Raw genomic sequence first — 26,451 nt, forward strand, 5'->3', positions numbered from 1 at the left:
TTGCCTAGGGCAACAAGGTGGAAGACCGTGTCGTGTTACCCTCGAAAGCTTTTTTTCTTTCGCTCAAGGCCCTACGCTTTGCTTATTTGCCTAGCTCATCATGCATGTTATTTGAACAGATGGAACATTTTTGCAATACAATGACGTGGTCGATCAGTTCGTTGTGGTATGGTTGGGCATTGTAGCCATCATGGTCGACGTAAACACTATAAGACCGCAACAAAGTTGGGGCCAAAGAGAATTTTATTTCTTTCACATATTTTTTCAGTGAAAACAAACCGCTCAACACCCTGGACCAGCTCGAAACTAACAAAAAATAAATAAAAAACTTTTGAATATTTATTAACATCCCACTGCAAGCACAGCCATTGAAGACAAGGTTTGGGCTAGACTGGAACTCATGCGGAGGAAATGGGGTTAGGCTTACGCCCAGGCCACCACATGGTAGGACGAATGTGGAGGGGGCCGCTAACAAGGTTAGGCTTACACCGCACTTCCCCATGGTAGGACAGATGTGGAAGTAGGCTGCTAACGGGGTTACGCTTACACCCGGACATCTGCATGGTAGGACGAATGCTCAAAGGCGGGGTGCTTTGCAGCCACCCACTCCATGTGAATGCCACCCAAAAATGAAATTGCTGGGGAGAGGCGTGAGCCCCAATCTAGCTGACCTTAACATGGGAACTACATGCAAGTGCACAGCGACGTTCAAGGACATAAATGCATTTGAGTCTACAGCAGATAGTGTCAAGAGGACAGGTGCCATCACCTATGTAGGGAGCAGTACGGGAGAGCAAAAGCATTCATACAGAGAGGAGTGCTAGGAGGGCAGTGTGGACGCTCCTGCCGCAAGCAGTGCTAAGAGGGGCAGTGTGGTCACCACGACCTATAGCGAGTAGTGTTAGGGGGCAGTGCTGTCACTCATACAACAGATAGTGTCAGTGCCGTCGCTCAGCCAGCTGCTAGGAGGGCGGTGTATGTACTCACGCTGTCGCCAGTGCCTTCGCGATTGGCTCCATGTGCGATTTTGACAGACGGACATACCGGAGGTGAGCGCTGCTCCGCCATCGGCCGGCCCTTTGGATGACGTAAGGTGGCAGGCCATTCCTTCTGGCGGCAGTGGCTGCACTGATATGCAGGTTATGGCTGGTGATCTTCTGGCCAGGGAGAGCTCGGCGGAGTTAGTCGTTCATATCTGAGGGGCGAAGCGGCTGGCCAGACTGGTAGCGGAAATACTCTCCCACCACTCGGGGGCGCAGCTGTGCGTACTTCGAGAATGCGGCTACAGGGCAGGTGCTATCGTTGGTGGCGCCGACCGTCACATCACTGCCCTCTTCCAGTTGCATTGTTTTGGAGAACGGAATAGCCATCCTCACTGTGTTCTCCCGGATGCAGACGCGTTCCTGCGTCAGCATCTTCCGCGCGTCGGTCGAGGTATACATACTGACTGGCAGGAACACATAGTAGGCAAGTGTGATAGCGCTCCAGAGCATGGCTTGGGCCGCTAGTAATAGACCAGAGTGCGGCAGGAAGCCCTGGATTGCACGGAGGTGTTGTTGCGTGACAGCACGGCATTCCTGCACCTGGCTGCTCGTGCACTGGTTGCGGGCGATACCCTGGAGCAGCAGATCCAGTCGTCCGTCCTGGAACGGGGACAACGTCAGGTGGTTGACCACGCAGTAATGCCAGAGGCCATGGAAGTAGACCTTGATAGTTGCCAGCCGGCACTTGGATGACATGTATGGTAGGAAATCCAGTAGGCGGGTGGCCTGAATTGGATATGGCGCGACACGGTGCAGGCGGGCGTAGCTCTCATATGCCGTCACACCGGCAGCGTACAGCCGGGTGGTACTTGCTGCCACTCCCGCAAGGATGAGGCCCATGGTGTGGTCAGTAGGCATGTCAGCTGCCGGACTTCTAGGGACTTGGGGACAGGAGACGTCTGGAGATGTAGCTTCCGGAAGCTCTCGACCTGCAACCGGGACAAACGGTCAGCAAGAACGTTGTCAACACCACGTATGCGTGATAAAAACACAACCATGTTATGCTAGGCAGCCAGTAGCAATGCAATCCTAACAAGTGTCATGATCTCTGGGCACCTAGACGTTCCTGTGCGCCAGATTGTGCAGACCACTTCGTTGTCACAGTGAACTAATAGTCGACGATTGCAAAGTCTTTTGCCTAGCATCATGCAGATAAGGGCGATGGGAGACAATTCGCGCCATTCTATGGACAGATCCTTGTGGAGTGCCTCCCACTGGCCGTACGCCCATTCTTTGCCACAGTCCAAGCCATAGGCACGGTCAGAGGCATCCGTGAACAGCGGCACCTCGGTGGGTTTGCACCAGGATGGGTCTAGCAGTAGTGATCGGCCGTTCCATGACTCAATGCAAGCGTGCCATCAGGATATATCATTTGAAGCCTCCTGGTTCGGGCGCTGGGTACTGTCAAGGGACGTGAACTGGCTGGCCTCGTCGAAGAGCCGGCGGCAGAAAGTGCACCTGGGCGGTACTACTTTGTCGGCAAACGACAAATAGCCTGCCAACGAGAGCAATTACCGTTCGGTGCACTGTACTCGGTGTACCCAGGAGTCAAGGGTGCTCTTTAGTTTCAACCGCTTTGGGGCTGGCAGCCGCATCTCCCGTGCTTGGGAATCAAATTCTATGCCCAAAAAGGTTACAATTGGGCATAGAGACAACTCAGCCTCGACAAAGTCACGCATACAAGCAGACCGACCAGCAAAGCTATTCACCCAAACACTAAGACTGAACCAACAGCAGACTCATCAACAATCAACTGACGGGGAAGCCATCCACACATTACTTCCATTGGGGAAAAACCAATAGCGGCATGAAGTCGCGTACGGTGATAGTACAACAACACAAGCAACTCAGACCTCCGATCACTAGAGGAGTCGAGGATCTTACGAATGAGGGTCAACAAAAGTGCGATTAAACCGCTCAGCAGAACCCTGAGACTGGGGATGCCTAACTGCACCAGTACGCACCTTCGTGCCAAACACACGGACCAAAGACTCAACAATGCCGTTCACAAATTTAGTGCCATTAGCCATACAAACAACTTCTGGGGAGCCCCACTTCAAGCAAACATCGGTCACAACTTCAGCAAGTGACTGACCATCATGCGAACGTAGGGGAACAACCTCGACCTATTTAGTAAACACGTCAACAATCACAAGAACACAATGAAAATGCCCACTGCGGTCAGAACCAAGTTCAAGAGTATCAATAACAATCTCCTGCCGAGGCTTACCGGGCAAATCTGGGTGCGCGGGATAAGCCGTCGGACCACTCTTACTACAGTCAAATCTGCCGTTAGCGACCTCTGCTGTAGGCGACCATCGACCGTTAGCGACCGATTTTCCGTGCACCGACGGTTTCACGTACAAATTGATCTGTCTAGAGCGACCATCTGCTGTGCGCGACCAGCGACCGCGATTTCATGCACGGTGGCTGCATTCAAATCTGCTGTAAGCGACCGCGACCCACGTTCAGTCAGGTGCGAAACTGTACTTGCCTGTGTGCTGTCAACTTCAAGGTATGAAAGGCGCTGTCTTGCAAGTGCGCCCCTATATTCTATTGAATATCCAATAAAATGATATCAAAAATCACATTATTCTCGTCGATTTGAGTACATGGAAGCATAATTATATGCATGCCCGGTATGCCGGATTTACCATACATCTGCCGTAAGAGACCATCTGCCGTAATAGACCGCTTTTTCTTGCACCAAGGGGCGGTCGCTTACGACAAATTTGACTGTACTGGCGGAAACACAAGCTTGACACTCTCGGACAAACTCAAGGCACAACTACGACATACAAGGGAAATAGCATTTAGAACTAAGCAGATCATACATCATTTGCCAATTACCATGGCCAGAATTCACATGAACAGAAGAGACACCATCATGTTGCAAAGACGTAGGAATAACTGGCACAGACACCAAACAATCAATACGCAAATTGATACTACGCACCAACATATCATCATCAACAAGCAATTGATCACGCACGTTTATGAACTCAGGAACTGAGACCAACTCACCACACTCCAATTGAGCAACAGCAGCTCGATGGCGGGATCCATCTTCTGGCCCTCACGTATCTGAGTTAACGTGATTGGGCCAACCACAGACAAGCAGGCGGCCACAACATCAGTCGGTACAAGAGCCTTTGCATACTTGTTCCAGTCAGTCGGGACACGAGTCAACTGATCGGCACGATTCTCGTTCGTTGGAATCCACAAGACCTCCATCGTCAGACCTAGCGTAGCGATGACATCATCGCTGATCTGAAGGCTAATGACGAACAAGTGTAGCGGGCTGCAGTCTCTCTCGGAGGCAAATGCACACGGGTCTCAGTGAACACACTGTAACTTGCAATTGATATGTAACTATAACTGACAATGAAATTAACTGGCTACTTAATTGACTGACTGGCAACTGAATTTACTGACTGGCAACTAAATTTACTGACTGGCAACTAAATTAAATGACTGGCTATAAAAGAATCGTGAGCAGCAGCTTTAATGCACAGGCAAACTCTGTACACTAATGTGCGGGGATACGCTAACGTACGGGGATATAGTAATGTACGGGAATATGCTGACATACGGGGATACAGTAATGCACGGAAATATGCTATACACTAAACGCTACACAAGCAGCTATTGCAGACTTCGCACATTTGGAGTTTGTGGCCACTTGCGTCAGCCATGCTGCCGCTGTCTTAGAGTCAGTCAACAGCTGGAAACGGGAAACTCCCCACTTAGTGGCAAGGGAAATGCCTTCGAAAGCGGCTTCCAATTCAGCAATGTTAATATGTCGCTTGTCGTCAGGCTTACGAAGCCACGAACCATCCTCGACAATGTCACCACCGACTTCCAACGCCACCCCGACAGCGATATCGCACCACACCTAGCATTGGCTTTCACCGTTAGGGTCTACATGCCACACGCTGGTAGCAGGATCGTGTTGGCTTAAACAACAAGCGAGACTCATGAAGCGTTGAGCGAGATCTGCTGGCGACGGATCGTCCCAGCCAAGCTTCTCCAGACATGCCAAACGCTTCAGCCAACTAGAATGAGGATGAAGCCATGACGTAACCGGGTAGTGGCTCGTCAACTGGCCACACCACTTGTAGAGCTCACGTTTCGTCGTGACATCGGCAAATGCGACTTGCGACTCATCACGCCGGGACCAGCGCACTCGACCATCACCAGACTCGTTGAGCTCCAGTCCTAGAACCCGTGCAGGCGACATCTCCATAGCGGGCTTAGTTGGCAGGCTGTAGTTAGCAAGCTGTTCTGTCAACACAGCCCGTTGAACATTCAGTACATAGTTGTCGGTGTCGGGCAAGCTGCCGGTAGCGTACTTGATGATCGTGTCCATGAACTTCGGCGCCACACTCAGGACAAACGCCATGCGGGTCATCAAATTGCGAACACCACGCCACTCGACAACTTGGAACCGTAGCAATTCCGGGCTGACATGGATTTGCGAGTACGCCTTGGTAATGTCCACTGACTGAAACTCGTCAGCTTTACCCTTCAGCCTCCACTGGCGCACCGTCTCGGCGCACACAGGCGACTTAGTTCCAGGGTGGGGCACAAACACCTTGTTCAGGTGGCAATAGTCTAACACGGAACGCACAGGCGTAGACGTCTTGTGCGGCTGACTCACAGCCATCAACGGCAAGCCACAGGCAGGGCGACCATGGGTGTCATCGTCGTGCTTCACCAACCAGCCTCGCTCAATCCACTCGTCCACAATAGAGCAGAATTGTGTCTCCTCTTCTGCAGTAATCTTCTTCTGCGGGGGTACTCGCTGACACCCGGACCAACACGGCCACTGGGTTCTTCACCAGACTTCCACCCCCATTGACCTCCCAACGCTTTTCGGCCGACATCCAACGCATCTCGCCATCGTCAACCTTCAGGATGACATCGTTGCCGTCAGTCTCTACTTGGACATGATGAGACAGCTTCGATGGCGGGCGGAGCTGCAGGCATTGGCGAGTCATCGGCGACTGGCTGGAGAACTTCATCATTGTCAGCACTTGGGCCTGACCGTCGGTCACCTGATCCTCATACACTAGCACACATGTACGCTGTCCGGGAGACGCCACAGCTGCTGATGCTACTGGCACAGATGGGCAACTAGCAGCATGGGCTGGACCGGGCCCAATTACGACAAGCACAAGCTGATCGTTCGCATACCCGACAGAAAGGCGCCCACACAAAGTCACCCGGTCAATGCCAATCAGTACGTCGGCGGCCACTACACACAGATCAGACACAACGGCAGCATTCAAGGCCACTTCATGTATACTCACTGGTCCGTCATGTCTCCAAAACTTGAGGGCCACAGTGCCATAAGCTTGCATGGTGTTTCCATCCAGCACTACGATGCTGTCACTATTCTTCAGTGGATTCACATCGAGGCCAAGGCGATGCAGTAGGGCTTTTGATACTAACGTGCGAGTGGAGCCAGTGTCTATCACAGCTGCAGCACGCTCACTGTCATTTGCGTCAGGACAAGCACATTCAACAAACACACGAGGTAGCTTCAGGCACGATAGCGATGCAGATGACAGGAGGCACACATCCTTGGAGTGGACTGAGGCCCCAGCAACTTTGGAGCTAGCCTGTGTATCCAGCCACTTTTTCCTCAGCACGCAGTCCTTCTTGACATGCCCTTTATTGGCAAAGAAATGGCAGAACGGGTCCTTGCGCCGGTGCTCTTGCTTTACACCATTCCCTGCTCGGGATAGCTTGGGGAAATGCCTCTTGAAATGGCCCGTTTCTCCACAATGGTGGCAAAGCCGTGGTGATGGCGTGGCAACACTGTCTTGCAAAACTGTGGCAGCTGCATACACTGCACCAACTCAGGTGCCCGTTGCTGATCGCAGTGCCTGGATCCTATCAAGGCATTCAGACACCTTCAAGTCCCTGACGGCAATGGACAAACGGACATCCTTTGCAAACTCAATCGGTCGTCCGGCCAACAGCTGCTCAATCACCACAGGATCTGTTTCGCTGTCGCTCTTATGACCAGATAGCTCTAACAGACGGCACAGATCGGCTACATACACCTCTCGACTTTCGTCCACTTTCAGCTGCCGCTGCTTAAACAAGCAGTATGCCTCACTGCGGCTCACACAGAAGCACTTCTGCAGGATGCTCCTCACTGCGTCCTTGTCCCGCTTCTCGGTATCACTTAGTTTCGAAAACACATGATGGGCTTTGCCCTTCAAAAATAGCAACAACCGTTTGATCTGTTGCTCCGCATTCGTCCAATCCTATATAAGGGCCAGTACCTCAAACCTCGACCAGAACATGTTGAAGTCGTCCACTCGGCCACGATACGGCTTCACGAAGCCATCCACCTTAAGTGAAGACATACCACTGCTGACAGAAGACACACTGTCCCTACTAATATATGATCAGCACCACCACTGACTTCACTGTGCCTGGATACCACGGATGTATCCTCTGGACGCACAGAAGTCAACAAATATTCACTGTCACAATCACGACGTCCAGGCGCCTGCTCAGTTGTCGTGTGCTACCCCTTCATCGAGCGTTCCTAAGTCTAGGAGGCATCGACTACCAGGTTCCAACAGCACGCTTCGTCATCACTCTACCAGTGCTCAGCGAACAACACACAACACGTGAAAGATAGATCCTGACACAATTTACGATTTCAAGAAAATTCCTATTTGAAACCATGCTCGTATTGTCCGGTCCAAACCAGCGGATTTCAGTACCATGTTGTTACTCCACTGCTCTGCTCTCTGTCTCTTCCTTCTAGCACTCCAGCACACCCATACAGGCACTGAGCCACAACTATGAACAAGGAATCCAGAGAGTTGAAATATTGAAATAGTAGTTGTAACAGGTTTAATCAAACTTGAAAAGTAAGAGGCCTGGTTGAGCGTGCCTCGACCAGTTATATGCAAAATGTGATAGTATACATGTGGCAATGGCGCCAATGAAGGTGCTAATAGACAGGCGTAAGACGCATGAGGTGCGAGGGAGTGTAAAGTTATAGAGAACAGGGGAAAACTGTTACATCATCCCCCTCCTATGGAGAGGAAGGAGCTTATAACCCAAATGCTCAAGTGGAATAGAGTACAATAAGCGCAAACACGTGCGAGACGAAAAAAGGCTTCGCACTGAAGTAACACAATAAGACGACTGAAACTCCATGCAAATAAAGTGTAATAAGCTCAACAAATGTGTAAGGTGAAACTAGAAGTTCAACTGCAAAACTCAGCGGGCAGAAGCCAAGGTTTTGTACTTCTGAAGTGGAACAATGTCATTACCAGATTCATCCAACAAATAATGTTCAGGCTCCCAAGTGGCATCAGAGTAGCCTTGCCACTTGACTAGGTACTGAAGCTGATTCTGCCGGCGGCGGTGACTGAGAATGTTCTCCACCACATAGCGGGCATGACCATCAAGGTCCGTGATAGGCGGAGGCGTAGGCTGTCTCCTATTAGGAATAGCGTTCTTCTCGTAGGCACGGAGTGCCGACACATTAAATACCGGGTGACAGCGGCTGGTATGAGGCAACTTGAGCTTGTAGGCATTCGGGCCGACCACATGGGTTATAGGAAAGGGGCCAAACCACTTGGGGCGTAATTTATGGGATGGTCGGTCCCGAGCTTCAGGAGTCAGGAGGAAATCCCGGTAGACCATTACCAAATCTCCCACCTTCAGCTTTCCCTCGACCCTTGTCCGATCTGCATAGAAGGCCTGACGAGCTTGAGCTGCCACTAGCGCATCTTGTGAGATCTTGACCGCGTCTTGTCTTGCTTGCAACCAATCAGCTGAATCTCTGCCTCCCTGAATAGGGTTGAGGAAGTCGGGTGGCGCTCTGGGATTTAGACCGTAATTTAAGAAGAACGGTGTGTTTCCTGTAGATGATTGAGTAGCGCTGTTGATAGAAAACTCACAGAGAGGTAGGAGCATATCCCAGTTATCTTGTTTATGATTTACAAAAGCCCTCAGCACATCCTCTACTATTCTGTTTACTCGTTCAGTTAGGCCATCTGTCTGAGGGTGATTGGCAGTACTAAATGCTAGTTTCGTTCCTAAGCGATCAAACAATTCCTGAAAAAATGCTGCCGTAAATCTTGGATCACGATCACATACAATACTAGAACTCAAACCATGAAGTCGAAATACATGTTGAATATACAGATCAGCACTTCCTTTAGCGTCAATAGTAGAGGAAGTAGGTGCTAAATGTACACACTTTGTCAAGCGGTCTACAAATACATATATAGCATCATGACCTGTATCGGTCCTAGGCAAACCCATGATAAAATCCATCGAGATATCCGCCCACGGCTGACTGGGCACTGGTAAATTCTGCAAGAGACCAGTTTTTAGCTGGCCGCCTTTAACTCGTTGGCAGACGTCACATGACTTGACAAACGCCTTTACATCCAGTCCCATTCTGGGCCAATAGAAATATCTAGAGAGTCTGAAATAGGTGCGATCTCGACCGGGATGCCCCGCAGTCACACAGTCATGGTATTCTTGAAGCAGGGCGAGTCGGAGTTTGCTACTCTTTGGAATGCATAACCTGTTCTGTGGTGAAGATCTGAGATAAAGATAACCGGGTGTTTCATTTAGAAGGTAACGGTCGTGCAGATTGTCATGGCTTGAATTTTTCAGTCTCCTGATAATGGGAGCAAGATCCTTGTCGCACTTGTAACCGCTGACAATTAACTGCGCTAAGTCTGGATTAATCTCTAGGGTATGCTCTATGGCATTCAACTGAATGTTAGGAGGATAGGATGACCCGCCTATTTCAGAATCACTGAACAGATCTGGACGGCGTGAAAGCGGGTCGGCAATGTTTTTCTTTCCTGGTTTGTGAAAGACCGTAAAGTCATAGTCAGCTAAAAACTCTACCCATCTTGCCTCACGCTTGGTGAGAGTCGGTTTGGTTCGTAAATAGACAACACCCATATTATCAGTCATCAGGTCAAAGTGGCGGAATAGATAGATTCTCCAGCACTTTAATGCAAATACCACAGCCAACGTTTCCCTCTCGGCCGCAGTATAGTTGCGTTCTGCAGCTGACAGTTTCCGACTACAATAGGCTACGGGATGCAAATCCATATCTTCTCCCTGCTGCAGGAGCACACCCGCCACGGCAAAGTCACTTGCGTCAGTTTCTACCATGAAGCTTTTCTCAACATCGGCCAGTTGCAACACTGGCGCCTCGAGTAATGCTGATTTTAGAGACTCGAATGCCTTCTGTCTAGCAGCGCTCCATTCAAAGCGTGAATTTTTTCCGGTGATTTCTTCTAATGGACGAGAGATGGTCGAGTGTCGATCTATGAACCTTCGGAAATAGTTTGCAAAGCCAAGAAACTTCCTCACATCAGTTACTGACGACGGAGTTGGCCATGTTTCCACAGCACTTATCTTCTTGGGATCAGGGGAAATTGATGTGCCGTTGATTTTATGCCCCAAGAAGAGAACTTCTCTCACGCCAAATTCGCATTTAGACTGTTTGCAATACAGCTCACTATTTCTAAGTGTTTCTAGAACTGTTTGAAGATGATGCTGATGATCTTCCCAGGTCTTGCTGAAAACTAGAATGTCATCCAAGAATACTACAACGAATTTTCGGAGATGCGGTTGCAGAATAGAGTTCATGAGTGACTGAAAGCTGGCCGGGGCATTAGTCAGCCCGAATCCCATGACTCTAAATTGGAAGTGGCCGAACGGCGTATTAATGGCCGTCTTAGAAACATCCGAGTCTTGAATTCTGATTTGATTGTAGCCTGACCGCAAGTCCAACTTGGAGAAATATGCACTGCCCTGGATCGTGTCGAATAAGTCATCAATATTAGGAAGACAAGCTTTGTTTTTGATCGTAATTCTATTCAATTCTCGCCAATCGCACACCATTCTCAGAGTACCATCCGACTTTTTCACAAAAAACACAGGTGCACCGTATGGCGACTTACTTGGCTCAATGAATCCCTTCTCAAGTAATTCTGATAGCTGTGACTGGAGCTCGTCCATCTCTGGTTTCGGCAGGCGGTAGGCGGGTCGAGACGGTGGTCTGGCTCCATCTTCTATCTGGATTTCATGGTCGACTGGTCTCTTCGGTGGAAGCTCATTCGGCAGCTCGTCTGGAAATAAATCCTGGTACCTCTTGAGCAGGTTCTGGATGTCTTGTTGCTCTGATTCCTGGAGTTGTGGCCCGGAACGATTCTCCTCGTTTGCAGCAGTGACCCATGCAAGAAACCCCTCGGCTCCACTCCTCAGGGCATGACGAGCTTGTCGGCCACTGATAAACATGCTTTCCACAGATGGCCGGTCGGCTGTCGGCGGGTTAGCTGAAGGCAATTTGGCAACAAAGGGCTCACCGTCCAACTGAACTTCGTTCGTACGGAAGTTGATGCTGGGGTTGTTCCTTGTAAGCCACGGCTTGCCAAGAATAGCGTCGTAGCGAGTCAGGGGATACACAGTAAAGTGCTGTTCCTCACTGAAGCCCCCGACTGTCACCCTTAGCGTGCGTGTGGAAATCTGCGGGACCTCGCTGGTCGAGCCGTCCGCCAATGTTACGCTCAGCACTGCTGAGCTTGCATCCGTGTCAAGATGATGCTTTCGAACAAAACTGTCTGCAATGAAGTCATGCGTCGAACCGGAATCTATCAGCATCACTGCACGGCGACCGCCGATCTTTCCCTGTATGCGCAGTAGGTCGTGTTCAGGTTCATTGCCGACGCTGACGTTGCTGACATGACACCTTTCTGCAACGGGACAATTTCCTACAGCTATGGGTGTCTCCGGCTCCGTAGGTTCCTGGAGAGCAACGTCTTCAACCTCCAGAGCTCCGAACCGGTTAGCGACTGGTACCGGCGTGGGCGCTTGGGTCGTCGCCAGTAAGCGCACCCCCTTTCTTACTGGCGACCAGCGTTTGGGTAGCGCTGTCCACCCTCAGTACAGTCTTTAGCGAGGTGGCCTGGCTTCCTGCAAGCAAAGCAGTGTCCCATTGCTCGCAGTTGGACACGCTCTTGGTCCGTCAGCTTGCGGAGGCCCTGACCACGGAAGCTGGGCACGGAACGCGACTCTCTACTGGCTGGTGGCCCCGACGCCGGTGGCCCTGACGACTGCTCCACGGTGTTTGCTGCCATGACAGCTTGCTCCAGGGTACGTGGATGCTCACGCATGACCTGTCGCTGGATGTGCGGCACTAGACCCCTGACGAACAGCAGCGCTCTGGTGTGGTGGTCGATTTCCGGCACTTGCAGGCTGAGGCGAGTGAAAGCAGCAATGTATGCGTCCAGCGACCCGCGCTGCGCTGCGGAAATTAGTCCCATACGCGATGTTTCCTCGTTGTGCCGTGGTCCGTACACATCGCCAAGTGCCGCTTTCAGAGCAGGCCAGTCGGAAAACACTTGGTTAGCTTCCAATGCCGCTATCAACCAAAGACGAGCGTTTCCAGTCAAAAATCCTGCCGCGTAGTCGACCCTCTGTGCCGCATTTGGGAGTGCCAACGACCGTAGGGCCATGTCCATTGCAAACGTCCATTCTTTGAATGTAGCGGAATCTCCTCCAAACACAGGCGGCTCTTTCGTAAGGCGGGGTGTTGGCTCCCACGGTTCCGAGTTCGGATGTATCGTTCGGTTTCCTTGGCTAACGCGCTGAGCGGTCTTGATATCGTTTATCAGCCGAACGACGAGTACGAGGAGCGTAAGCAGAGCGACCAGAACACCTGCCAAAAGCAGAGTAGGAACCATCCTCTGCTACCAGTGTAACAGGTTTAATCAAACTTGAAAAGTAAGAGGCCTGGTTGAGCGTGCCTCGACCAGTTATATGCAAAATGTGATAGTATACATGTGGCAATGGCGCCAATGAAGGTGCTAATAGACAGGCGTAAGACGCATGAGGTGCGAGGGAGTGTAAAGTTATAGAGAACAGGGGAAAACTGTTACAGTAGTAAATTTGGGAGAAAAGAAAACTGTTCGTTTTCCACAAGATTCACGATCCATCAGGAAAAAGGACCTGCACAAAATGGCGACCATGTCGTCCATTGACGCGTAATCATGGTAATCACAAACTAGTGCAGCGACCAAAGAAAAGACACAAGTGAAGAAGAAGAAGAAGAAACAGCGCTGCAGCAAGAAGATTGGATCGCTGCAGTCGCTAAAATGCACTAGCCTACTGACTGTAGTTCCACGTGAGCATGCCGTCCCGTGGTCATAAACAGAGTGTGTAAACACTCACATCATACCGATACGTCATACATGACCAAAGAAAGGTGAGTTACGCGCGAGTCAAACAAATACTATGAGGAATTTGTTTGTGAACAAATGCACAAGACGAGGAATTTGTTTGAGAACAAATGCACAAGACGAGGAATTTGTTTGAGAACAAATGCACAAGACGAGGAATTTTTTTGAGAACAAATGCACAAGAATATGAATCTCTTCGAAACTAGTCCGTAACGAGAATTCTTATAGAAGCTAGGGAAGTAGAACTCGGCGGAGAATTCGGCTAACTATTCCAACGAGCCTGGACTCAGCTACAAAGTAAGAATACAATCAAATAAATACTATCGTCAGAACTATCGTAACAATATCGTCAGAACTATCGTAACAGTACAAGTCTATTTACCAGAATGTTATCTCCAATTATTCACACCCACTCCTGCTCAAAAACGCTTCTGATGGATTTTTGGAATTTTCTGTACATCATAGGTGGCCAATGCAAAAAGGAAGCCATTGCCCTCGAACAAATGGCAAAATCCGAAGTACAGTTTTAGCGCCAGCCCCTGTGAAAAAACGTACAGGTATGTCATGTCCTGCGAAAGTGCGCCACGCCACATGCACTAGTCTATGTACACGGCCGGCCCGCGGATAGTCATAAAATAATTGTTTTTAGAGAGAGGAGAAGATCCTTTTTTTGTTCGGAGAGCTTCAAAACTGGAAGCAGAAGAATGAGCTTGTGGGATCTTCCCTGTCTTCGTGGCAACAGGACTTCAGTTTGCGAGAGACTTTCGTCCTGTTGTCACGGACGCAATTCTTGTTTCTGGTATCAGAAAATTCGGAGAATGAAACGATCGTAAGACGTTTGATGAAGCGGGTTGTGTCGGTGAACAGATGCAGAATGTTCTGCCGCCATGGAACAGCAGTCCAAATACTTTTCAATTTCAGAGAAAGAAGCGCTTCCCTATTCCGTTGACAAACGCGGCGTTCGCAGGTGTAGATGTAATGCGTTCTCGCATCAGCTTGCAGTTGATCGTCAGGAGCCAGAGGTACTTGATAGGTGTCGTTGTGGAAAAGATATGTTGTAGCTGACAAATGACATGCTTGTAGTGTCTCTTGACCATGTTGATCGCCATTGTAACATGGTAGATCTTCGAAATTTTTAGTTCTGGACCCAGTGATCGCCGCCAGCACTGTTTCCGTCAAGTTTGCAGTGAATGCGTCTGTGAGGAATCCATCATCTGGTTGTCTCTACCTATGACTCCAACCGCCTATCGCAATTGTTGGCGCCTGGAGTCTTGGGGTGCTAGCTGCTAGGCATCAAGTCTGAACGAAATCATAGTATGCTGCCTGCAATGAAAGCAACTTTTAAAATTGTGATGTTTTGCACAAGCCCGAAGATCCTGGAATTTTTTTCTTGCTTTTTTGGATGAATTGGGTGGACCATCCTGGGCGAAAAGTGGTACGACCATTGTCGTGGTGGTCGTGACGTGTGTGACGTCCCTGTAAAAACATGAGATGATTTGAGCAGAACAGCACTCAGTCTGCTTTCTTCAATGGGAATGTATTTTAGCAATGAATAAAAATAATGGTGCACTCATAACCATGTACAGGTATAAAACAATAATTGAGCCGTGATCAGTAAACAACAGACCTATAGGTCAATTATTACTAAAATGATTAAAAAATCCAGAACGTTTTCTCGTGACTATCATCAGTGGAACATCGTCGCATGGTAAGAATCACTTAAACAACCAGTTATATAGCTAGAATATTAATCAAAACAGCAGCTCACGGTTACACATAGCGTCAATTGCACCAGCAGTGTGAGACAATGTAATCCTGTATGACTTACGCACGGATTCTCCGCCACTCCATTGACCATTACCTACACAAAGTAAAGGAAGCGAACCGCGATATACGAGACCTTTGTTGCATTGGACCCACACTTTGTCTGATGTGAACGTGCCATTGCCTGTTGGTTTCCTTTTCAACCATGTAATTGAGGAATTTGGAATATAGGGCGGTGATTTGCAATCATGAAATGCTGCAATATATAGAACACACCACACGTGCATAGGTGACCTTATCGTGTCGGGCTATCTCTTAAACTGTCACCAGCAAATCCTATAATATAGGATTTGGTTTCTGGCTAAAGGGTTTCGCTAAACAAGCTATGAAAATTGATGAAGTGGTTTCATGATGTGTTTGGAACTGTTATCCATATACGTCCGTTGGAATAATCCAAACCTCAAGCCAATCGGCCACTTTTCGGGGTGAAGTTTCTGCAGCAGTACAGTTAACCCTTTGAGGCCCATAGTTTGGATATATCCGTACCAGTGCAGTGCGCACACTGCGCGACCGATTTCAGTACTTGAGCTTGTTTTTTTGACCAAAATAACCCCTGGAATCGACTCAGCACACTCGATTTTGTCTAAATCCGCTGGAACATGGAGTTCTCACATAAAATATCTCAAGTATTGAGCACAGGAAGCGCAGTACGAAAGTTGCGGAGCGCTTCCGTCAAGAACTGTTCAGGCATGGCGGAAAGGACTCGCACACCTTCTTTTTTGGATGTACAGGCGCTAGGAGACGAGTCTTTTGCTAATCTCATTGCCACAATCTGGGACAGCAGTGGCGAAGAGGATTCACCAGTAGATAGCTCCGATAGCGATAGTTCTGATGGTGAATCGACTCCCGGAGCGTGACGGCCTTTCCGCCGCTGCAAGAATAGTTTTGGACGCCATTCGCGTGCTAACTGACGGCCCTGATGAGGCACTTGACTTGCTGCCCAACAGGGGATCTGATCATGCTGATGCGTCAAGTGGCACTGAAAAGAGCTCCGGCGTTGATGAGAGCAGCGGTGGTATTTCAAATAACATCGCTGCAGCAGCGAATCCTGCTGGGCTGCGAGCTCCGTCAGGAACAAATTTTCAAGTGAGAGGCGCTGCTCGCGGCAGAGCTAGAGTGCAGCGCGGATGTGGCAGGCAGCGCAGAAATGTGACAGGTCATGTGGCCACAGCTGGGCCAGCTCAGTCTGCAACTTCGCGGACAGGTCGTGGGAGAGGACGGGTGATGGCAAAGCAGTGAGGACCAATTCAGTTTCTGACAATTTGGTATGGAGCACCATAGATGCACCTCAAAATGTCAAAGCATTTATACCTAGTGCAGTTGCAGGGCTCGGTATTGTGATTCCAGCAGGAGGTATGGTAACCCCACTATTCTTCTTTGGTTTCTTGTGTAATTTTGCGTGGACGATTCTCGTGACGAAAACGAATCGGTACGACACACAAAAAGGAGCACATAACTATGCAGCAGTTGATGAAACAGAGATGCGCGCGTTCATCGGCCTCATCATCGGCATGGGCATCGCTAGGCTGCCGGCTATTCAGGACTATTAGTGTAGTAAACATGATCTTCTGTGGAACGATTTCGTAAGCCGAACCATGCCACCTCGACGTTTCTTCAACATTTTACGGTTTCTTCATGTCTCAAACAACACTACCCACATTGCCGGTCAGCGATAGGCAAAAGTATCCAGTTTTGTGGAGCTGCTCAACACGCAATTCCAGGCAGCATGGACACTCTCGCGTGATGCGTCTATTCACGAATCACTCGTCCTACGCAAAGGCTGCACACACCTTAAACAGTACATCAAGAACAAACCATATAAGTGGGGAATCAAGTTATGGGTCATTGCATGCAGCTGCACAGGTTACACATGGCGCTTCTCTCTCTAAGCTGGCCAAGAGCAAGACCGTGTGCTGCCTCCAGGTGGGTTAGCCTATACTGTTGCTATGGAACTGATGACGGGACTCTTCAACTTAAATGATTGTGTGTTCATGGATAATTTTTACACGAGTCCACTTCTGTTTATTGATCTATTTACCCGCAGCACGTATGCCGCCGACACTGTGTGGCGAGATCGCAAACATATTCTAAAGGAAATGGGTTATAATAATAATAATAGTTACAGTTCGCATTTCACTCATGGAAGGATCCATGGGCTTAACGCATCTGTCAACGAAATCCAGGCAGAAGAGCCGACAAAAGGCATCTCATTATTGTTAGAACGTATCGCAGTAAGAACAACTACGCAAGCGCAGCACATTTTTCCACAAGCATCAGCCATTCTTTCTTGTCTAGAGCCAGTTCAAAACAGTCAGAAATATCAATATTGGCGTGCTTTAGATCACTTTTAATATTGTCAATCCATCTGAGATGGGGTCGGCGACGTGGGCGCTTGATGTCCCGGGTATTAATTGCCATCTCCAGTGCTTGGTAGGACGCTGAGTTACGTCCTTCGCGAACAACATGGGCTTATAACACAGTTATAAAGAGAATGAATCGAGGCGATACAACAAACAGGAGATGTGATTTTTTTCTGTTCTGTACATGGAAAGACACCAGAGATGTAACTATGCTATCATCCTGTCACCAAGCTGTAGACCCTAACACTGTCCGCCGTAATGTGAAAGTCCATGGTCAGCATGGCACACTGGATGTACCAGTTCAATTTTTGACTATAACAAGAGCATGGGCGGTGTAGATCTTGGGGATCAATTTTGCACATGCTATACTGTAAAACCCAAAACCAGGAAATGGTGGAGAGTTGCACCTTTGCACATTTTAGATATGGCTATATGCAATGCATGGGTCATCATGAATAACACTGATGGTGCTACAAAGATGAGCCAGAAGGAATTCAGAGTAATTTTGTCTGAAGAACTTGTTGGCAACTTCAGTAGCAGGCAACATCCAGGACCATCTACAGCAAAGAAAAGACTAATGGGAAAGCATTTCTTGAAAAATCATTTCCTGAAAAAGCTTGTTTTGCAGAAGTGTGCTCTGTGTGTGCGCACTTACAAAACCCGGCCCATGAGGCGCCCTCATGACTCGGCTTAATGGTGCTTTGATTGTGAGCCTCATGTACCGCTCTGCTTACCTGAGTGTCACCAGATTTGGTACACTAAGTCTGTCACTTGAGAGTTATTTTCTCCCTTACTTGATTACATAGTTTCATGTCTTCGCAGTTGTTATTGATGACGTGAATTCAGCCTTTTCTTGATCACCATCATTCAGGACTGCTACTAGAAAGTACACTTCACATAGATACATTTTTAAATGTAGAAAAGAAAAGGACATAATTATGGTTACGAGTTAAGAGTAACTCTCCATCACTGTAACTGGATACTATATACAAAGTTACAATGATGGAGAGTTACTCTTAACTCGTATCCATGTCCTTTTCTTTTCTACATTTATTTATGGCTCAACATCCGAGCTTTAAAGATACCTTTTTCTACTAATTTCCGAAATATTATACATCACTCTGTATTCATTTGTGCTTGATTATTGCTCCTTATTGGCGTGGGAATGTTCGATGTCATATATGGTCATCACCCCTGGTTCATTATAGATTGTCTTGGTGCAGTAACGTTATAAGCCTGCTTTCTGTAGTTTTCTGCCTGATAACCTTTGTTTATACCGCTAAATTGTAGCGTGGGAAACTTCATTGCCATATATGGGCAATATTCCTTCTTCAGATACACTTGGGGTGGTGCTCATTATATTCCTTGGTATGTGAGCTTCGGAAATAGTATGGGCTGTGTGTTTGACATCTCCGATGGTCTTCGAGTTACATTCCAAAGACTAAACAAGTATCCAAAATTACATGAATATCCAAAACAATTGTGGGCTTTAACCCTTTAGGAGCCGCCCCGTACTTGAATGCGTCGTAAAATTCAATAAAGGGTCAAAAGCACTAGATATGCCAACCTGTGGCAGTGCTCCCCAATCAATCAAAGACTTTCCATCCATTCACTGTATCCGTGTACTTCTTCAGGATACTATGCATTCTATACTACTTTCCTTACCTGTTCTATCATCATCTGCATCCTTTACAACACTCTGGATATTGCAAAATAGTACTCAAGTCCTATGTATAAAAAAGAGTAAACTATCGTGTCCGTTCCCGAAGGGAACTCACGACGGCCGCTAACACCCGATAAATCCTAGCGGCAGATGCAGCGCCTTACGGTGGGGGTGAGTGGATAAGTCTCACAACCACTGGCACAAGTGCCAAAAACGACCCCATTAGCTGCATCCATGTACAGGATACGACAAAAAACTGGCATGTCCTCTCTAAAACGGCCCTATAAGTCAAGCGATAACACTGGCATGCTTGAAGAGAACCTACTATCCACTGCCCTAATACTTTACAGTACAACCTCGGCCCACAACTTATCCCGGGCAGAAGCATGGTCATGATTATTGGAAATTTTTCAAAAAATCCCGGGCTTTATGTAGGAGTAAGACCAAGGAACTACAAGTTTCGCTATACTGTCCACTAACACCACCAGTTACTAAGCAATCAGCTCATGTGATAACATTGCACGACACCGACCGACGGTACTGACGTTCTACAACTAACTGGCTAACAGCTCTAGCACATCTTGGATGCGCACTCCAACAGCGTTCCAACTTGGAAGTACTTTCCGTCCCGTCGGTCCCATCGGTCAGTGTCGTGCAATGTTATCGCATGAGCTGATTGTTTAGTAACTGGTGGTGTTAGTGGAGAGTATAGCGTAACTTATAGTTCCTTGGTCTTTCTCTTTGTATAAATTAAACCTTGGCTCTCCATCTGAGTCCATTTCTATATGTAGGATTCGACAGTTTAAGAGATACATGTAAGTCAAAACAAAATCATGGCTGAGTACATCCCAGTCTATCCATCACCATGCTAGATGAAATGCAGCACCAATCCCTTGAACCCAACCTCCCCAGTTCATAACACTGAATACTCCCTGTGCAGAGGAATGTTGCAGCACTTACATGGACTAACATGCTGACCTCAATTGGGAGCCATCTTTTCTGCCCCAAAAATACTTCAACCAGTATGCATATTGAGAGATTGACATGTCTGACGGCATTTTGCATCAAGGGGAAGTAGAGCCTAACAATCAAATTTTCACCAGCTTTAGTCTTCGAGGTGCTGAATTGAATGGTGTTGGTCCGGGGAAACTATGACACTAACTTCCGTCTTTATTCCCAAATGAACTCGTACCTTCCATAAATAATGCGTTAATGCGCCCTACTAGATGAGAATTTGTCTGGAAAAATCAGTAAATGCCATTTCGTTCTTTTTAAACCCCTTTGCTACCCATTATAATGGACAGGTTTTCGGCATACCCAGACTAGGCGGAAGAAAATGACACAGCTCAAACACGAAGTACATTGTCAAGTGTCAAGCTAATTATTTCTGGAAGCAGTGTATCCTTAAATGGAATCTTATGAACTCAATTTGATCGATATGAAGGTAAGAAAAGTTGGATTTATATCCAACCAAGTGCCAAGTCCATGCGAATTTTTTCAAGGGCCTATGTAGCATACCCTGTCCAGTTCAACAATACTAGTGCTAGAAGTGACCCTGCTAAGTCATTCTTGATAGCCCATGCTGTGATACAGGCCAAAACAGTCTCTCTCAGGCTGAATGCAGAGGTGAACCGGGTTCCCTTTGCGGTTGAGGCAACTTCTGCAATGATGCTGCGTCTTCTGCTCGGTGGCATTTTGGGTACGAACTGATCAGTTTCTGTACGGTCCAATCAGGGGTGTATGTGCTGTAATTCTGTCATCATTTGGTTGTTGGGTCACTGCCTTTCTCTTTTGTACAATAGCTGCTGGTGGCACCTCATCATCCGCATTTCCACCGAGTTGGCAAACCAGGTTGAAATATTCTTGGCAGAACCTATTGCTTTGATTAATAAGACCGGGGTTCGCCTCCATAAATTCCTTTATCAAAATGAAGGAACGCCGCAGCAGCAACTGCTCGCCAGCTGGTCAAACTGATCGACACCACTCATCGATCTGTTATACTCCGACAGTGCTGAAAGCATTGGGATCTGCACAGTCTCCCAGGTCCCGTTGAGTTTCACGTTGCTGTCAACTGGCACAGTAACGGTTCCATTGAGGTAAGTCTTTTGTTCCAGCTTGACTGGTGTAATAGTTTAGAGTTCATATCCTTGATTTAGCAACTTCTGACACAGCCGAATCACTTGATCATGTGTAGCACCTTTGGGAGACAGGGCTGCTTGCTTGTCAGGCGAAATAGCACGTCATAGTGCATTTGAGACGGAATCTTTGCTCAAGCTGCTTTCTCCATGGAAGCAGTATTCTACATTCCTAATAGGTACGGGTCGATGTGGTAGATCACAAACAATGTTGATATCGCACAAATTGAACTCTGCATCGTGCGTACGGTATTTTATATTCAGAAAATCGCAAAGTGTCTCTGTGTGGCCGTCCTATGCCAAACTCAGGCTCTTACGTCCTCTGCCGTTTCGATTGAATGCACACATCGTTTGAACACAGACCACAACATTCGAGCAAGACTTTGGAATGAAAATACAGCTATACTCGAGCTGGAAAGGAAAAAAAACTTGCTCAGGATGAGACTCGAGTACACGCGTACTCCCCCAGCAGGCTCTGTTGATGTCGCTCATAGATGCATAATTTCGTGTGATGTGCCCGGTGTACAGCTCGAATGTCCAGTTGTAGCTTGACTTGGAATCGCACAATCCAAAGCGCTTGAAGCCCCACTTCGTTGGCTTATTCTTGATGCACCTTCATTTTATGCCGCCGTTTGAATCGAATTATTCTCTCATTTATAGATATGCACGCGTACCGGTGGTAGAGACTTTGGCATTGTTCACAAGTGTATCGTACCTTGCTAAGACCGTCATTCTGGTGCTCGGTGTTGGTGTTAATGCAATGGAAGAAAGCCAGCAATCCCTTGAAGCGCTTCCGGGTAAATGATCTGTGGTCCCAAAGGCCATTCACTGATGTTCCTGTTTCCCAGCGCTTATGTAGACTTGGAATTCGTGCCAAGCCGAAGTAAATTAGCAAAGCCAGTAAATGACGTTGGTGCCCACTGGCCATCCGTGGCATAGAAGGGCTTGTTCAGAATGTGGTGCCCAGCATACAGGTTGGTGAACTCAACAAGCTTTCCCACAAATGCCAGCCAAAAACCAGTTGGAAAAAATCAATTTATTTCGCTGGGTTGAAGATTTTAGGAAGATGATTTCCAACAGGACGAGCAGGCTGATGGAAGAAATTTGGAACAGCATGGTGGGCCGGAAAATCGAGAGTTCTTGTAGCTGCAAAAGGGACAGCGGTACCTCCCCAGCTTCCTCCTCCGTGTGTGGCCTCGTACGCCCGTACCATGTCCGCGCGCGCTGCGACCAGGCGTACCATGTCCGCATGTGCTTGCTCCGTCTCCACGTCCACGTCTGCGTGCGCCAGATCCTTCACGTCGTCGACGTCTCACTGCAGTTCATCCGAGACCTCTCTGGCACCCACTGCTTGGTCCTTGGCCATCGTCTTCATCCTCTGATGACTGTTCAGCATCACCAATTCCTTCGGCAGAGCTGTTTTCAGCATCGATCTCAAATATATCATCACTGCCATCATTGCCGCTATTGTTGTTGAAATCGTCATCTAGGTCAAACTCCAGTTCCTCCTCCACCTCAGGCGACAACAACTCATCCTTGCTCTCGCCTAGGGAATCATCGCTTGAATCATTGTAGGTCGTCAGGACCAAGGCGAGAGCATCGCTGACATCCATTCCTACAAACTTTCACCTCGTCAAAAACAGCTGACACGCCATTTGAGTGAAGCGCACGTGTAGCACAGTTCCGGCTCAATAATATAATGTATGTCGACACATAGATGGTGATGTCCCGGGCTTCCAGTAGTCTATACCTAGCATGACAAAAAAGAGTCGATTCGACCCGGAACCGGCTGAGAGGCGCTTTTTTAATGCTCTGTCGAACCGATGCGTGGGTAGCACAGGGTTAATTAAGAAAGCACAGATGACCGCGAGTGGCCCATATGTTGCAGTCCTTTGGACACTGCTTTTGAATGGTTTTGGTTTTGGTTCGAGAGGGCTGCGATGCAGCATTCGGCCCTTATTGGTAATCGAACATGGTTGAAGAAGAGGTCTTGAGCTCATGAGTCTGAGGTCCAAGACATTTGTACCTGTGTGTATCCACGAAATGGATGCATGCTAAAGTTCACATGGAGCACAGGAATGCAAATGTTTCTGTTCAGAGAACAAAACTCACCTGCACAAAGCACCCGAGCATTTCTCGATCCATAAATTCGATGGAAACGTCCATCACGGAAGAAATATCCGTGATGTAGATTGTACAAAAAATGGATCGCGGGAAGATTTGAAGCTACAATTCTAACCATGGCAATGGCATGGGGATAATGTTGGATCATATCATACACACAGTCTTGAACAAAGAGTTTCCTGAGGCGATATGAGTAGCGAGATGTAGGAATCACCATACCAGCATTGCTGCAAATTCCCACGGCTGTTGATGCACTGACGGGTTCAAAATTGTATCCTAGTGGGATATGTAAGGATGCAAGTGGGCAACGAGCAGTACTTGGATACATGCCTGTTGGGAAGGAGGAGCAGACACACCAGCAGGCAGTAAAAAAGTCATATTGAAGGAAATAATTGTGAATGCATTCACTTACACAAAACAGACCAACACTTCAAACATGAATACCACCCAGGGAAAATCATCATAACCGAGTCATCACATTGCCGTAATGAGGCAAAAATTGGGACAACTGACAATTTACAAATTGTGCAGTATTGAAGTGAGACACTCTACCAGCAGGATATCATGCTTTAGTAGCGTGTTTCAATCAACAGGGAGCATATTTGGTCAGCAGGATATCATGCTTTAGTAGCATGTTTCAATCAACAGGGAGCATATTTGGTGGGTCAAGGCCAAACAAGATAAGGCACATGGTCGGACCAGCTGTGCAGTAGGTTTGTCATACTGAAAGAAATTGAAATTGGATGGAACAAAATAAATTGGATTAACCCTTTGCGTGAGGACAATGTGTATAAGACACACGCCTGGGCCCTATGACCTTTCTCTGATGATGTGTACAACTGCTTCTATTTTCATCGTGCATTGTGGTGAACAAACCAGTGTAGAAACTTTCGCGATAGGGTGAAGATAGACTGAGCGACGAAAAAAGGAACACTTGTAGGAGTTGCATTTTGATAGAAAGTATATTTTTCACAGTTTAAGAGTATTTATTTGTAGAGCTTGTCAGCAGGCAGGCATAGTGGGATGGTCTAAGACCATGACAGAGGGTACCACGTTCAAGTCCTGCTTGGAAGCGGAAGGATTTTTTCAGCCATGCTGCAACCCACAGTTAATTGGGAACTCGTGGCCTGGCACGATGGAAGCATGGATGCAGTGAATGGGATTTTCGGTCTTTGACCACTTTGTGGTGGGTCTGAGCTAATCACCTCCAACCGCTTAGGAGCTGCATCTGCGCCTTGATCCAAGAGGGTGGTGGTATTCCTGCGGTTGCGGAAAATGGGCCTCGGCCGAGTCTCATACGAACCGTAATATTTTTTGTGTGAATATTGATTCCTAGGTTCGAACCCCAAGATGGGCAGTTAATTACATTTTTTCTCCCCTTGCGTATTTTTGTATCTGCATGTTATTACCCTTTCCGTGAGTCGTGGATGGCAATACCCGTATTTCCCCACTTTACCCGTATGACTGTCTGTTGCGAACTGTGATTGGCTGCTAGTATTCATATTCCAGAATGTTCCCGAGCTGTGAACTGAGATTGGCTAATTATACTAATGTTCAAGAAGTTTCTCGAATTTTGTCGGCAGTCGTTTTTCGTAGATTGCTTATTGGTGAATGACCTAACACATGGCTGCCGGTTGCCGGACTTTTGTTCCCTTGCTTTCTTCTTTCTTGTTGCCTTTCTATCTCTTTGCATTCCAAGGGTGTATAATATTCACTGGTAAACTACGACGTGAGTGTTTGACTTGAGTGAGTGTGATTGCCTCCGGGGCCAGCTATTACACACTGAGCGATCGCGAATTTGTGTGTTGGTGACTTCGCAGTTTTTTAGTATAACAGGAGATTTCCCTATTATCAAGCGCAGTTCTTATGCACGTCATATGAAGCGCGTGGATCTCAGGTTTGAACTGGAACAGTTTGAATTGTGAAAATCGGTTGAATTTGAGCAAGGCGCCGAAAAAGAATGAGTGGCTGAGCTGTTGTTTAGTTCCGAGGCACGGAGGGCCATTTCGGAGAGGTGGTGGAAGTGGCCCTGGTAGGACTATGGAGCTGATACCTTCCAGGATGGATTCCCTTGGTCCTGATCTTTCCAACACGCCCTGATGATGGAATTCCATTCAGGTGAACTGAAATGATAATCTATTTTGTTCGGAGCAGTGTGCCAAAACTCCACCAGGATGGTACCTGCGCTGGAGTGTCAGTTTATTGGAGAACCAGGCCAGAATGGAAAGGGTTTAGCTGGATGGGCTCTGCTTCCTCCACAACTGGTACTCCATCGAAGGAGATGGCTAGGGAGTGCCAACATGGCGGATGATGATCGATGGTGAGAGCCTGGGATTTGGTGTGCTCAAATGAGATCTTCCAGGTTTTGCCCCAGGTGGAGAGGACTGCATGCTGAAGAGCATGGCTTTGTTCATTCCACTGCAATATCCGATATAGTGTGGTGTCGTCTACATAGACTGCGAGGTCTACTCTCTCGAAGAGACTAGGGTCCTTGTCATTCAAGTATAACAAGAATAGGGTAGGCCCCAATATACTTCCTTGAGGGACACCAGTGGAAAAGGGGAAGACATTGGACTCTTGGCCAGCCACGACACGATACGATGAGTTGACTGTAAAGTACTTTGAAGTAACTGGTGGTGTTAGTGGATATTGTAGCGTAACTTGACACTGCTGCCCTTGCCTCGTCGCCGACCTACTCCAGCCTCTACCCCTTTATTCAGGAGAAGATATCCGCCACTACAAATTGGATGCGGAAGTGGTTTCTGCACCCAAACGTAGATAAAACAGAACCCCTATTCTTTCCATCTCTTTCCAATCGCCTTCCCACCTTCCGTTTCCCCGATTCACCCACTTCCTCCGCATCATCGAAATTGTCGCTGTTTGACTTTTGATATAAAACGGGGTATTTACTCACCAGCACTCGTACCAGAGGCAAGGAATCGGACATAGGCGATAGTCATCAGTATAGGGTGACAGCAAAGTTCTATTTTCTGTTATTGGAAGCTGGAATTGATGAACTAGATGCAATTTAAACAATCGACGGGGAGACAATAG

At 47.9% G+C, this 26,451-nt stretch overlaps 1 protein-coding gene across 1 annotated transcript in view; it reads right to left on the reverse strand.

Annotated features, from left to right (window-relative positions):
• Nucleotides 1-26,451, reverse strand: part of LOC135825815 (uncharacterized) — a gene marked incomplete at its 3' end in the record, with an annotated part of 182,048 nt that overhangs the window by 103,389 nt on the left and 52,208 nt on the right. Inside the window, 2 exon segments of the mRNA XM_065338440.1 lie at nt 15,120-15,311; nt 23,386-23,727. Coding sequence (XP_065194512.1) covers nt 15,120-15,311; nt 23,386-23,727 — 534 coding nt within the window.

This window comes from Sycon ciliatum, chromosome 10 (genome assembly GCF_964019385.1).
Source record: "Sycon ciliatum chromosome 10, ocSycCili1.1, whole genome shotgun sequence".
Classification (NCBI taxonomy): Eukaryota; Metazoa; Porifera; class Calcarea; order Leucosolenida; family Sycettidae; genus Sycon; species Sycon ciliatum.